The 14261-nt window shown below is 45.6% G+C and overlaps 1 protein-coding gene across 1 annotated transcript in view; it reads right to left on the bottom strand.

Annotated features, from left to right (window-relative positions):
* The window catches only part of LOC103804434 (gamma-aminobutyric acid receptor subunit beta-4-like), a 51957-nt gene that overhangs the window by 16076 nt on the left and 21620 nt on the right, over positions 1–14261 (bottom strand). Inside the window, exon 3 of the mRNA XM_009077046.1 lies at positions 8296–8363. Within this exon, the coding sequence (XP_009075294.1) occupies positions 8296–8363 (68 nt within the window). The remainder of the gene's footprint in view (positions 1–8295; positions 8364–14261) is intronic.

Below are 14261 nucleotides of genomic sequence, written 5' to 3'. Positions count from 1 at the left end.
AGCAGGAATTCCCAGGGCATTGTGCAGATCCTAGATTCCAGCTGGCCACAGCATTTGAAGAGAATGTATGGTGATCTTTGCCTTGTTACTTAGCAACTTGACTCTAAGAAGTAGTGAATTTACTGGGCTGTTGCTGCAGTCAAGCAACACCAGGACCAAGGGCATAGGGAGAATTTTGTCATGGAAACAGGATAACTTCTGAAATATTATGAAAGGCAGGCAAGATTTTTCCCTTCTACAAGCTGCCATAAATGCAGTAAATATTGACATATGAGTCACACTGACCTATTTTCTAGCTTTTAAGCAGGGACAATCTCTTTGCAACTGATTTCAGAACCAATGAATGGGGATTACTTCAGGCCCCTTCACAAGTTTGCTTATTCTTAACTATTTTATGCAAGAATCCTACCCTCTTGTGGAAGAACATCCCTATCTTTTGGGCAGGAGAGGGACCACTGTTGTTCAAACTTGATCCTCCAGTCCCCCCTAGCACCACACTGCAGAGCATCCCTGAGGCCAGACACTTTACTTGTCCTCATGCACTACCTTAGTCCAAGGGATCTTTCAGCACAACCAGTGGAAATTCTGTTTGAAAAAAGCATAATATGATGTGAACAGATATCCACATCTGATACTTGACTTTTTAGACTGTATCAGTGCTGCTGAAAATTGCCCTAAGCCTCAGCAGTTAGAGGTTGTCACCACTGCAAGGATAGATGAGATAGGTGAGATGGGTCTCTGACATCTGTTTCATTGCAGAGATGCTTCTAGGAGCTCAGTAGACTTCTACTCTTGCCACAGATGAGCCACGGAGCAGGTGTTTGTACCTCCTGCCCGCAAATGAGACCATCTCAAAGCTGCTATGTCTAGAGTGCTTTGGAGGTTACTTTCTACCCTGCTACAACAATCTTTTATTTCTCCAAACATCCCTCTAGCAGAAGGAAAAATCATCAAGTTGCTATTGCTTTCCTTCAGCTAGCCAAGTGGTTGTGTGTCTGTGTACAAGCTGCTTCCTGTTGCTGGAGAAGCAAAGACATGAGAAGGTCCCTGAGGTGACTACATGGGACTGATGGCAGTGTGCATGGGACAACACATGCAGCCACTGTGCAGGATGGCCCTTTGCCTCCCCTGGTAACTCTCCCCTTCAGGAAATTGCTGCTTCACACATACAAAACTGCCACTGTTTTATTTCCTAAGTATACTGTGCTGGTTTTGGCTGGGGTAGAGTTAAGCATTGCAGCCCCACACGCCAGGACCTGCAGTGACAAGAGCTGTGTGACCTTGGTTGTACTGAAGCAGTCATCAGCAATGGAAGGCACAGACATTTGTCATCTCTGAAGAAACCTTCCATCTCAGCTGCATATTTGCAGTACCTTAGTTTAAATCACAACACACAGAAGCCCTTTGTGTGTGAACAAAAAGCACATAACCCCTACCTGTCTGTGCCAGCACGAATGTCTCACCCTAAGTATTATATCTCTACCATGCTTGCTTTGCCACACTGGTGGGATCAGTTGACCTGATCACATCAGGACTCTTAGAATCATAGAAGCATAAAGGTTGGTAAAGACCTACAAGACCATCAAGTCCAAGCTTTGATCAAACACCACCATGCCATCTAAACCATATTGCAAAGCACCACATATGCCTGGATTTTTTAACACTTCCAAGGATGGTGACTACCACTTCCCTGGGGAGCATGCTTCAATGCTTAACCACTCTTTCAGTAAAAACTGTTTTCCTAATATCCAACCTGAACCTCCCCTGAACACTTCTGTGACACCAAGGCCCCACAGCATCCTCTGCTACCTACAACACTCCCATCCCAGGAGCCTGCTGCCATCCAACAGAACTACAGCCCCTGCAGTACCATGACAGAACACCATCTTTAGCTCAGCAGCAAAACTGCCTCCTAGTTTTCCCATATTTTGGTAGTCCTCAATATTCAGCAGCCTTGAATACCAAGACACAATGTATACACACACTCAGTTTAGATACCATGGTGCCACAGGCCTGGAGTTACCTCAGGCTACAGAAAAACATTTACAGCTCTGGAGTACCATGTCATACTTGCACCTCATTGCATATAACTCCGGAAACCTCTGACTGGAGGATTTAAATACTTTAACCTTTGCTTTTTAAAAACATTTAGATACCCAGGGACATAGAATATACTGACTGTGAAATATCTGTATGTCATTTCTCCATTGAAAAGAGACAGCAACAAAACAGAACATTTTCACTTAAGAATAAGAAAAACATTGAAGTATTTGAAGATAATAGATGGTAGTAAAAGGTACAGTATAATAGTAGAAATATTTTCTTTAAAATCTTGGGTTTAAAAGCTTAAGACATCTATACCATTGGAAAATCCTTTTCAAGGGCATATTGCAGCAGAGTTGTTTCTGTCCATTATTGCAGGTGTACAGAGAGTCTGCTAAGAATCCTCAAAGGCCATTGCCAAAGCTGCATCAGCCCCAAGGACGCCAGGGTTTTGCATACACAGTTGTACTGTCAGAACAGTTCAAGAACACTTTGGACATCAAGCATCCAGATCAGAGATTCCACATGCATATACATTTTTCTGCATTTCCCTTCCCCTTTCCTGAATGGACCCAAATGTCAAGAGCTCTGACCTGGAGAACATGCAGCCTGAGAGGCTGCTGTGCTGTGTACCAAAGAAAGCCTCATGTATGGAGCTCAGCCCTCCATATTCCTTCCTTGCATCAACTCTGCCCAGCACACAGCAGAGTCAAGCACACCTATCACTGTGTATGGGTTATACTGAAACTGAGATTCAACTACAGCACATATTCATATTCCAGTGAAAACAGAACTGCAAAGCTTGATCAGGACAGATTCCACTCAAAAGTCTATTTCAAGCATTCCTAATAGAAAATTTGATGTAGTGAAAAGAGTGATGCCCGACTGAAGACAGCATAACAAGTTGTAGGATGAACCGTCTTGGTCAAGAACACCCTTACACAAAACCTGATCCACTTTGTTTTGGGTTAAAAGCCAATTTAAAACTCTTACAGCTCAACACTGTCTTGGGATGTGCTTTATATCTCTCTTGAACAGGGAAAATTGCCAAACAAGACAGCTTGTTTTTCAAGCAAGCTTTGAGAAGTAGGGAGATAACAGACATGATGCTTCCTTCCATAACCTTCAAGAGCTCCAGTGCAATATGTCAGGGTGAGAGCAGTCACTCCAACAAGGCAGCAGTGTGGAAACAGGCCACACAGGGTTAGAGAGTAGGAGGCAATGAGGCACTGGAACAGATTGTCCAGAGAAGCTGTGGATGCCCCATCCCTGGGAGCGTTCAAGGCCAGGCTCAATGGAGCTCTGAGAAACCTCGTCTAGTGGAAGGTGTCCCAACCTAAGGGTTTGGGTCTAGATGATCTCCAAGATCCCTTCCAATCCAAGCCATGATTTTATGAAGCAAAGCATCAAGGGCAGCTTTGCCAAGCATCCTGCACCAACCCCTAACCTATCCGCATTGCGGTTTGTCCCGCACAAAGGGCATCGTCAATCCCACAGGCATCGTTCCTTTCACACATATATTCCTGCAAACATTTCTATCTGGAAGCCTTGTTTCTTACACTAGCCCTCTACAACAATCCTGTTGTAACTTTTCAACTTGTCACCAGGTTTATAAAACTTTAAAGCTAGTGCTATAACAAACTGAAATGATGTTATTGCAGATGTAGGAGAGCATCTTGGGATGAATAAATTATAGGAGCCACAAAGAAATCACGGCTCTAATGGCTGGATGCTCTGAGCTGTCTATGGTGTGCAGACACACAGGAGGGAGCAGGTTTAGGACTGCACAGATCATAGGGCAGGAAAATTGAAGCGTTATGAAGGGTAACCATCTCTTATTTCAAATGCATACAAAACTTCTGGTAGTTTTCCTTATTGAAATAGTTCATTAATGCTTCAAGGGAGTCTGAACTGTCTGGTACTAGAAAAATAGGTCCCCAAAGATTACCTAGAGAGAGAAAAGGCTACAGTTGGAAGGATTTGCCTCTAGTTCCCACCATGCAGCAATATACAGCACACCCTGAACAGCCCAGTCCTCAGCTGTCTTCTGAAAGGACATGCAGGAGTGGGAGACGACTTCCAGCTCCTTCTGAAGCCATTGGTACTAGATACCATCAGAACTGGATCACCAGAGGAAGTTGGCTGAACCAAACCATTAAGGTGATAGTGACTTTGGCAGCATTCATGCCATGTACCACAAAGGACAGATATCTGCACACTCCTCCAGCTGCAGAGTGACGTGAGCTCAATGCTGCCAGTGCTCTTCATTCTCCTTGGTCAGAAGCACTGCTAGACTCCTCAGTAACTTGGGTACCATATTAAGAGATCTGAACATACCACTGCCCAAGTACCACTAAACAACAAGAAGCATCTACAAGTACCTGCATGTTGTTTTATGCTTACTGCAATTCAACTACCTGAAGCATTTACCAGATCACCTGAAAGGAGATGAGCTGGGTTAGTTCCTAGGAGATAACATCCTTCTGTTCTTTACAGGTCATCTGAGCTACTGAACATCAGCATGAAGACATTCCTCCTTTCAGTCTGCCTTTAAATCCCCAACTTGCAAATTTGTACAGGATATGAAAAGACTCCAGCTAGGCCTTTCATCTTCATGGATCAGCACTTTCCCGGAGGGTCTGCCAGTCAAATGTGCCCTCCCCAATACCTATTTGGCCTGGCCCCTGGCATCCTTTCCCAGACATTTCAATTGATGTCACTGATCTTGGCTCAGCAAATAATCCTTCTAATCACTGACAAGAACAGAGGCTGCAGCTCAGCATTGCTTAGCCAAGCTGAGTATACAGTAATAAAGCATTTACTCCACAAAGTAAGCTTGAAAATATGGCTGACCACACACAGGCAGCAGCTGCAATGAACAAGAAGGTGGCATTTATTTAAATAAGGACTGTAATTTTGGTCCCCATCATTGGAAGATGGCTACAAAGGCAGCACTGTACCTATGAACATCCTGCATCTTGGCATGACTCCATCCTCTGAGCTGTACCATGGCACAGTATCTGGGTATGGCCCTCAATGAGGCGTAGGTGCATCAACTTTGTGTGCCAGCAAACACATAACATCTACAGGCAGCTGCGAAGCACTGTGTGTATCAGAGTGTCTGGGAACCTCCAGTGCAAAGATATAACTGTGTTACCTTTCACAGAGCCCTGTATCCTCCAGAAGTGAAATGTCACCACATCATCATTTTGGGAAAAAAGTTTGCATGGGAGGGAAGGCAAGGAATGCTCATTAGATCGTGGATGGAGCTGTATCCCTCCACAGCACCACATCCAGTTGGACTCCTATGGCAAACAACTTTTGAAAACATGCAATGGCTGGTCACTGACAGCACTTGTTCCTCACCACCACACAGCCAGCAGGCGCCAAGAGTCCCAGAGAAAGGCCTGAGAGAGCCGGGGGCTCTCCTCAGCCTGCCCAGCCCCAGCACCAGGGCCATTGTTCCCAAAAGGATGTCTGAGGATTAATTAATTATCCTACAAGGGGCAATAAGTAATAACACTCCTTGTGGAACAATAGAAGCTATTTGGTTGCCATGACAACACAGCTTCACTTGTATGCCTTTAATTTATTCATTGCACAGTCCCTTTCCCAAGCATACATGATGCCAAAAAATGCCTTGTTTTTCTTGCCAGTGTCCATGTCCAGAGCAGGGGTAAAACACAGCCCTTTCCCTAGGGCATCTGTCACACAGAAGAATGATGCACATAAAATCCCTTCAGCCTGGAAACTTACATCACATGAGAACTCTTCTGCTCCATAAATGTTTGTTCTTTAACATGATTCTGAGTTTTAACCCCTTTTTGAAGCTGCCTTACCATAGTGCTTATAGATCTTGATCCTGAGTAGTTTCTCACATAGAGCCACCTTGTCTCCCATCCCTACCCCCTCCACCACCTTCTTCTCTGCCCTATATATATGTAGGAAGGATAAGACAGGAGATTATTTTTTTCAAGTCAAACAGAAAACCAGGAGGAATCCATAGGAGCGTGACATGGACAGTGCCTGGTGCCCAGCCTGACTCCAGCCATGCCACAACCATCAAAACACTCTGAGTCCATCATTGTGCTGCTCAAATTCTGCAAAATCCAGAGCAGTGTGTGGATGAAGGTCTGTGCCAGGAAACCTTCTCTCCTGTTTATGGCCACATCTCCAGCAGGAGGTTTATCCTGCACCGGCCGCTGCAGTGCTGAGCTACCTTCTCAGGTCTACAGGGGTAGTCATCACAGGTAAGCTGAGAATCAAACCCCTCACTTGCTCCCAATTATGTTTGTGTAAGCTGAGGTCTTCAGCTACAAGTCCAGATCCCACATTGTTCATGCTGGCTCTAGTGAGGAGGAGCTGGTCCACCATGTAAGAATATTCAGGTCCAAATTGAGACTGGGGGAAAAGATGAGTCAAAGTTGAGTTCTGGCCTGACAGGCAAGATAGATGGAACTAGGTTAAGCCATCTGGCTCTTCTAGGTTGAGCCTAACCTCAAGCACAGCTACCCAATGCAATGGAGACATAGCTCTGTACCTGAATCTAGGGCCATACACACTGTCCAGTGTCACTGTCACTAGTCTGAGGTGTAACACACTATGCAGAGAATTAGGTTAATAGTGGGGTGATAGCAGAGAGTTGGCAAAAGAAGTGGTTTCATACAGGAATCTGAAGGTTCATGGTTGGCTCTTCACCCTGGGTCATACCAACATATGCATTCAGGGTTTTCAAGCAGTTTGGAAACAAAAACAACTAGTCAGATTGTTTTGCCTCCCCTCCTCCCCTCCCCATGCAACAGCAGAATAGCTGGTGGGCCAGGGAAGCAGGGCAGGAGAGTCCAGAAACAGATAAATAGGACAGGAGCACTGGGAGACAAAGGTTTTAATTGACTTGAACAGCAAGAGCTCTAAACTGGCCTAGGATTCTCCTAGGTCAGGAACCAAGGAGTGGGACAGCTGCTGTCAGAAGGTTCCCACCAGCCTTCCACTCCAGTCAGTCTCTGGGAAAGGGGAGGAGTTTGGAGCAAAAGCCTCTGGACAGGACGGAGAAAGGCAAGGTTAGGCAATGACAATGTAATTCATGCCCTCTGCTGGGTGCTAAGGGCTTCTGAGACAGCACAGTCCTGGGTGCATACCCAAACCATGATCAAAATAATTAATAAATTGCACTCCAAACAGTTGCTATCTGAGCTGGTAATTTTTTTTTGTTTCAGTGGTATGAAAAGCTGCAGTCTTATCAATAACACCCAAAACCAGATCTCTATTAGATGCCTCCTTTTCCAGCACAGATCTCCTAGACAATGCAGAATTACCACCAGCTAACATGAAAAGCCACTATTTTTCAACTTAGCAGGGGCAGGCTGACCATAAAGCCACTACTCCCTTTGTGTCAACCAAAAAACACAATCCACATCTACTCTTTTAAGGGGTAAGCATTACTGACTTGGAGAGGCGGCACAGAAGTAGAAGGGATGAGAATCTACTCTGGATAAGAGGCCACTAGGTTCCAGAGATCCTCCACTCACAGGTTCACAGGTGTACCTCAGTGTGCTGGTACAGACAGTCACTAACCTTACTGGAATTTAACCCACATTAGGAAGTGAACTACAGTCTTCCAGCATGTCCAACCACATCCCAACCACACACATCCACGCCCAGCAAGGGCAGGTGTGTACCACAGAGGTCCCACCTGCCAGTCCTGTCTCACAAGTGTTTCGGTGAGTTCGGAATTGTTTCACCCAGGGGCTGGGTTGAGTCTGTGTGAGCCTTCACCGAGACCACTCAGTGGGTGGAAGAAGCAAGGCTCAGACTGAAACCAGTATGCTGAGAAAGAAATCTGGGGGGAAAAAAACCCCAAACATTTACTATGGCCCAGTTAAATGCTTGACATTCTTTTACATCACATGATACATGGAGGAATCAGCCTTGAACTCCTATGATGAGGAAGAATTATGTCTTAAATCAGAGTTCTCATGACCAAAATTCTGTGTCCAAAGCAGAAGAAAAAAGTATTTCTTCAGTAGCAGACAATATCATCTTTCCTCCAACAACTTCCCAACTGCAGGGAAGATCCCTAGCAGAAAGTGAAGGAAGCAAGGGGGTGATCTCCCTGATTTTCAGAAATGAACCCTGAGATCCAAGATAGCTCCAAGGAGGAAGCAAATCTCAACCAGAAAAACGGAAGAACACTTTATCTAGCCTTTTCTTTTTTCTTTTCCTTTTTTTTTCCCCCTTTCTTTCCAGACTTACCATGTTGACTTCAGAGATCTGGTCAATGCTGGAGATATGGATGCTCATTCCCACTGTGACAGGGTTACCTGAAAAACAAATAGACTGGGTTAGGACCATATTCAAACCCTCCTCCCTTATCTGCAGTAAAACAATTGCCTAGAAATGTATGGATATGATTTTAAGGAGCCTCACATTGCCTGAGTATCATGGATTTCAAGTTGCATGTGCTCAAATGATTAGAGTAGATTTCTCTAACTTCCAGACTTCCAGACTCACCCCTAGGAATAGTGCAGCCTAAGCTTGATTCTTTAATTCCTGGAAGTTAATTACCCCCTAGTAATACAATTACCTCTGGTTATTCCAAATAATGCCTTCAGAGACCATCAGTAGGTTCCTAGTGGGCTTGCATAAGGTGTTACTGATTGACCATACAAAGAACATAGTAACCAAGCCCATGCGACCCATGGGCAGGAAAGATACTCCAGCTCACTACTCCATCACTCTGTCAGCTCTGAGTACTGTCTGAAAATCCCAAGTGAATTTTAATACCCAAGATACCACACAAGCACAGGAAACAGACTTACGAAGTGAAAAAGCAGCATTTGCATAGTGACTTTCCAGAGCAGAGATTGGATTAGAGAACAGATTCCCCATTTTACCATGGGCCTCAGTGCGCGTGTCACCCCACATCCTCTTGCCTGCAGCTACGGAGCTGTGGTAGACACCTGTGCACAACTTTGCTGGGAAATTCAGATATTCCCTTATCCAGTGCCCCTGAATGTGAAAAGCATGATGAGCAGGTAGAGAAACCCCACACAAGGGCAGTTCCAGGCAGCTCTATTGCCCTCTCTTTCCCAAGTTCAGCAACATCTGTATTACCACATCCCACAAACCTATGAAGTCAGGGCAGGAAGAAGCCACTTCAGACTATTCTCCAGATGTGTGGACATCCCAGCTAGGTCCAGACTCATATCCAGTTCTAATTGAGTCCCTCTGACCAGCAGCTCCCACAACCAGGCAACAAGGAATCCTCTTTCAGTGGGATTTAAGTAATGTAAAACAATTTACAGATTCACATCCACTATGAAAACCAGGAAAACCCCTCCTGTGGCTGGAAATGGGGTTTCTGGGTGCTTATCAGACTCACAGCCCCAAAGGCAGAGCACAAACCCAATCCCACAGCAGGCAAAATCCCTATGCTCACACAAGCAAGGTGGAAAATGATCCCTTGCGATGCATGGCTAGAAAGGCAATGGCAAGCAGTTGTGCCACTCAAGGTATTAACTCTTCCATGGACTCATTAGTAGATCTAAGTGCTGAAATATTTACAGATAATCATGAAATGGCTTAGAAAGTAATTAGGAGATTGGGGGAGAGGGGAGAACCACACAACTGGAAATGAAGTGATTTTTTAATTATGTGTTACCAGAAGTAGGGAAGCAGTGTCATTAGGGGTGCCTTGTGATTGGGTGTGCTGTTCACCGAGACCCTCTGCTGCAAATTAAGCAGCATTATCCTTTAATGGAATATGAACAACACTGAAAACATCAGAATCAACAACTGTAATTAGGCCCTGCTATGCAAATCTCCTTAAAGAGGCAGTGCTCTTCCCAGCACTCCCAGCTCGCTGGCAGGGGTGCCGTAGGCAGGGGTGCTCAGGAGACCTTGTAGAGCCTCTGAAGATCCTCACACAGACACTCTCCCAGCCACATCTTTACTGTTCTGCTACCTTCATCTTTCACAAGGGAACCAGGTGGGAAAATAACCAAGAGTCACACCAGGGACAAACAGTTCTCCTGTATCCTCCCTTGTGCCACAGGCAGACAGACGCACAGCAAAGCTTTTAACGAAGTCTCACTTTGGTAGTTTGTCTTTTTTTTTTTTTTCCTGAAATAAGGGCCTTGTGTTAGAAGCCATAGCAGGAGAAGGAAGTCACCGTTGCCCTGAGGATCTTGCAGACTAATTGGTTACAGGAGGAGAGTCAGGGCCATGCACAGGGCTGCAGCAGAGCTGGGGAGAAGCCAACTCCCCGCTCCAGAGCCTTTCTGCCACAGAGTGTTGTTCCTTCCAAGAGCTGCCCTACTGCCTGCTTGGCTTCCAGTCTGTCCCCACCATGTCACTCTGGCTGTGTCCCTTCCTCACTCAGTGCAAAAAGTGATTCTTTCCCCCATGCTGTGTCAGAGCCCCACTGAAAGGAGCAGGGTGGGTGGTTAGAGCAGGGGAGCATTGACAGTGGGGATATACAAATATTTGTCAAATACAGAGTCTATCCAGCCTATTCTATCTGTCTAGACATTTGTGCTGTGTTCATCACCATGGTATCTGAGTGCCTGAGGTCATGCAGTGACTCAGTGTCAGAGCCAGGGATAAGCTCCAGACCTCCCGATTCTCAGCTCCAAGAAGAATGCTGGATTGGAGAGCCCAGCCGTGCTGCCACATCCATCCTGGGCTCAGCTGCACCCAGCTCCGATGCACAGTCAGCAATTCTCCTCCTGGCACTACCAACTCCTCTATACCCCATCTATCAGGGAAGTGGGAGGCTACACTGCTCACCTGCAACCCCTGGGAGGTGTGCCCATCCACCCACAGGCTTCTGAGTGTGACTATCATACAAACACTCCAAAGCCCTGTCTCTACTGGACCTACTCCTGGCTTGACCGCAGGGAAGCCATTTCACCTTCTCCATCCCTGTTGTGAAGACTGGCTCACAGTCTGCTCAGGACAGGGATTCAAGAGCATGTGCAGAGCCAACAGAAAAAGCATGCCTTGCCTCTTACTGTAGCCCAAGGAAAAGCCAGACAGGCTGGTATCCAACATTCAGGCTTTAAGTAGTGCACAAAATAAACAAAGGACATCAATTCTGCCAATGTTAATAGCTTCAGGCAAGAGGGATACAAAAGTAGGGTATTTAAAATATGGGATAACGTCATCTGTAAATTTGTCCAAAGAGGCAGAACTTTGAATTTGTGGATCTGAGACCCGGCAAAAGAAGTAAACCTGATATTAAAGGCCCTTGCCTTGGCAAGGCACAGGTAATCTGTGCCTTGCCAATGGGTGCAAAGACCTAGACCTTCTCCCCTTAAAGAAAAAGCTTATGCATAGAAAGGATTTGTAGGCACGATCACGAGTGATGGAGTGTGAGAAATTCTGCCACTTTTGCCAGAGAATGGCACCCTCACATGTCCCCATTTCTCACCACTACTGGAGAAATCACCAGCATTTTTTCTTTAAAAGAGTTTGGTGCCTGTGAATAATGTACTCGGGAAGTTGGAAGGGAAGCACACAAAAGAGTTATGATAAAACCTGTCCTTTTTCTGCAAGTGATACTTGTCAAATATAAAAACAGTCAAGGTAGAGAACAAGTTGTGCTAATCTGCAATATTTTCCCAGCAACCAGTTATTACTTTCACATTTTATTTTACAATGGATAAAAGCCCCAGAACTTGGAGTCATGTTGCTACAGAAGTAATTCTGATGGCACAGCTGCAGAGGAAAGGTTGTGTTTCCAAGCTTGTGTCTGCCTGCACTACAGCCAGAGCTGAACACAGCCTAGACTGGGACATCTCCTCCAGATCTCAGCCTGGTACCTCAACTGTAGAGCACACTGAAGACAATAGCACAAAATTCAGTGTAACAGGGAGATGCTTCCTTGGGCAACTGTCCTGAACTAAGGTCCAAGCTGTCCTCTCTTCACTCCTACCTAAGTAAGTTACACTAGAGCAAGCTTGGGTTTCTCTGACATCAGACCTCCAACTGCAGTAGTGACACAGCCAAAAAGACTCCAAACCAGTGGGCAGAAGAACAGAGCTCAATTTATGATCCACTGAAGCCACACCATTTTTATGAACTACAGCCAATGCTTTGAGGAGCCTGGCTCCTGCATTTCTGACCACGTGAACTTGGCAATGCTGGCAGAGCCAAGGTTTGCAGTTGCTAAGGGACAGAGGTTAGCCTTAAAACTACCCTTTAGTCTAGACTACAGAAACAAAGGCACTAACATGGTGTCAGAAATTTCACAGCCCCACTGGACGATATCTTTCTGCATTTCACTGCACTGAAGGCTTTTCCTAAATATCCAAACTAAACCTTCTCTGCAGTTTTAATGTAGTTTAGTCTCATCATCCCCCCTCCCCATGATAGTGAAAGAATAAATCAATCATCCTTCCTTAACAACGGCTTTTATGCACTGAGAAACCATGACATCCCCTCCCTCCCCCACCAATACTGTCTTGTCTAGATTAAATGCACCTGATTTCTTCAACCTCTCCTCAGAGGTCATGTTTTCTAAAGCTCTGACAATTAGTGCTGCTCTCCTCTGGCCTCTTGCCAATTTGTCTACATCTCTATTTTAAAGCCGGGTATCCAGAACCAGCCACTGAAGCGAAGATGACATGTCACCAATACAGACAAAAGTAAAAGCAACCTCCCCTGCACAGAATTCTCCTAAAACCACAGAAGCCTCTCCAAACCTGCTGCACCCATCCTACGAGCTGTTTTCTTTGTGTACGAGGTTAGAGATGGTAAAGGGGCAGCTGAGCTCTTGCCATTAGAGTGCATCATGCATGCAGGAGAGAGTACAGCACTGTCTCTTTTGGACAAGAGGAAAAATTATTCAAGACAGCTTTGTGCATGAGCCTCAGAGTTCCCTGCTTGCACCCTGCCTGTGGCATCACCAGTCTCTGAGATCCCTGCAGCAGCAGGAAAGCTCCTTTAAGGTCTTCTGCTGAGTAAACAAAGCCAACCAGAAAAAATCAGAGGCTTCATTTACTAGACCTACATATAGAACAGGTCTGTGCCTTACCCTGCAATGCTAAATACCCATAAGCATAAGACTCCATCCATGCAAAATCCCACTCCTGATAGCCAGCCCTCCATAAGCCAAAGGACAGTAATGACACTAGAGACCCAAAACAGCAAGTCCCAGACAAGGTTGCCCTGCACTGTCTGGTGGGACTGTTCCTGCACACATAGGGCAATGTAGGCAGGCTTGAAGAGGGCGAGGTTTGCAGATATAAGGAGCTACGGGACTGCAGTGCCTTACCTGCATTTTCAATGACCCCCTAGCAAACAGAATGAGCAGTGAGGACATTATCAGGCTTGCCAAAGGCCTGACCAGCACACAGTCTGTAATTTCACTCCCAGGACTTTTCTCTTCAATGTTATCCCCACATTCCTGAACAAGGGACAGCTGTCCAGTATCTATTCGCTCTTTCTGCAGAAAATGGTTTACCCAAGCCGCTGCCTCTGCTTTGTTCACAGCACTGAACCCCAGGGCACCCTGGCTTTATGTTTACAGCTTAAAACCATGACCCACGTCACTGCTACGTGCAGCAATGAGTTGGTTACACAAGGGCTGACAGACATGGTTAGTTAGGAGGCAAGAGCTTCCAGGTAATCAGAGGTGCAGGAGGCAGCACATTCAGCACTAGGCTTGTCAGTAGCTGAGGAACTGCTGCCTAGAGGTAGCCATACTCTATATTCAGAAATATCTCTCTGTCCCTCCCAAAACAGATACCCTTGAATCATTTTCAGCTGATAAACTAATTAGTCCTGTGCCATAGTTTTTTTAAACCCACCCAAATAACTGAGATAACTCAGAGGCCAGTCTGCTGTCAGGATGTTCAAATTGACTACACCCCAGCGCAGGGAGAATGGAAATGCTCCTGGGTTTTCACCATCCAGGAGGATTGTAAGAGGAGGTCACAAATTGCTGTCTGTATAATGGCTCACAGATCTCAGGACTGAGGCTCTGCTACAGCAGTAAATAGGAGAATGTCTAACAGGTGCCATCCCAGGAGGCTACACAGGCCAAATCACAAAGTTTCCCCACACTGATTTTCCTGTTCCTTTCCTTTTATTTTAGCTTATGTACAGCATCAAGCAAAAACTCGGTTTAGTGTTAACACTGTTTGAGAAGCAAGAAGAGTTGACCATGTATCATGAAAGCAGAAATGTTTTGGGAACCACATTTATCCATCATCTCT

The sequence above is a fragment of the Acanthisitta chloris genome, unplaced genomic scaffold (assembly GCF_000695815.1).
Source record: "Acanthisitta chloris isolate BGI_N310 unplaced genomic scaffold, ASM69581v1 scaffold12866, whole genome shotgun sequence".
Taxonomy (NCBI): Eukaryota; Metazoa; Chordata; class Aves; order Passeriformes; family Acanthisittidae; genus Acanthisitta; species Acanthisitta chloris.
The sequence above is the reverse complement of the archived record's forward strand: the minus strand, read 5'-3'. Positions and strand labels throughout refer to the sequence as shown.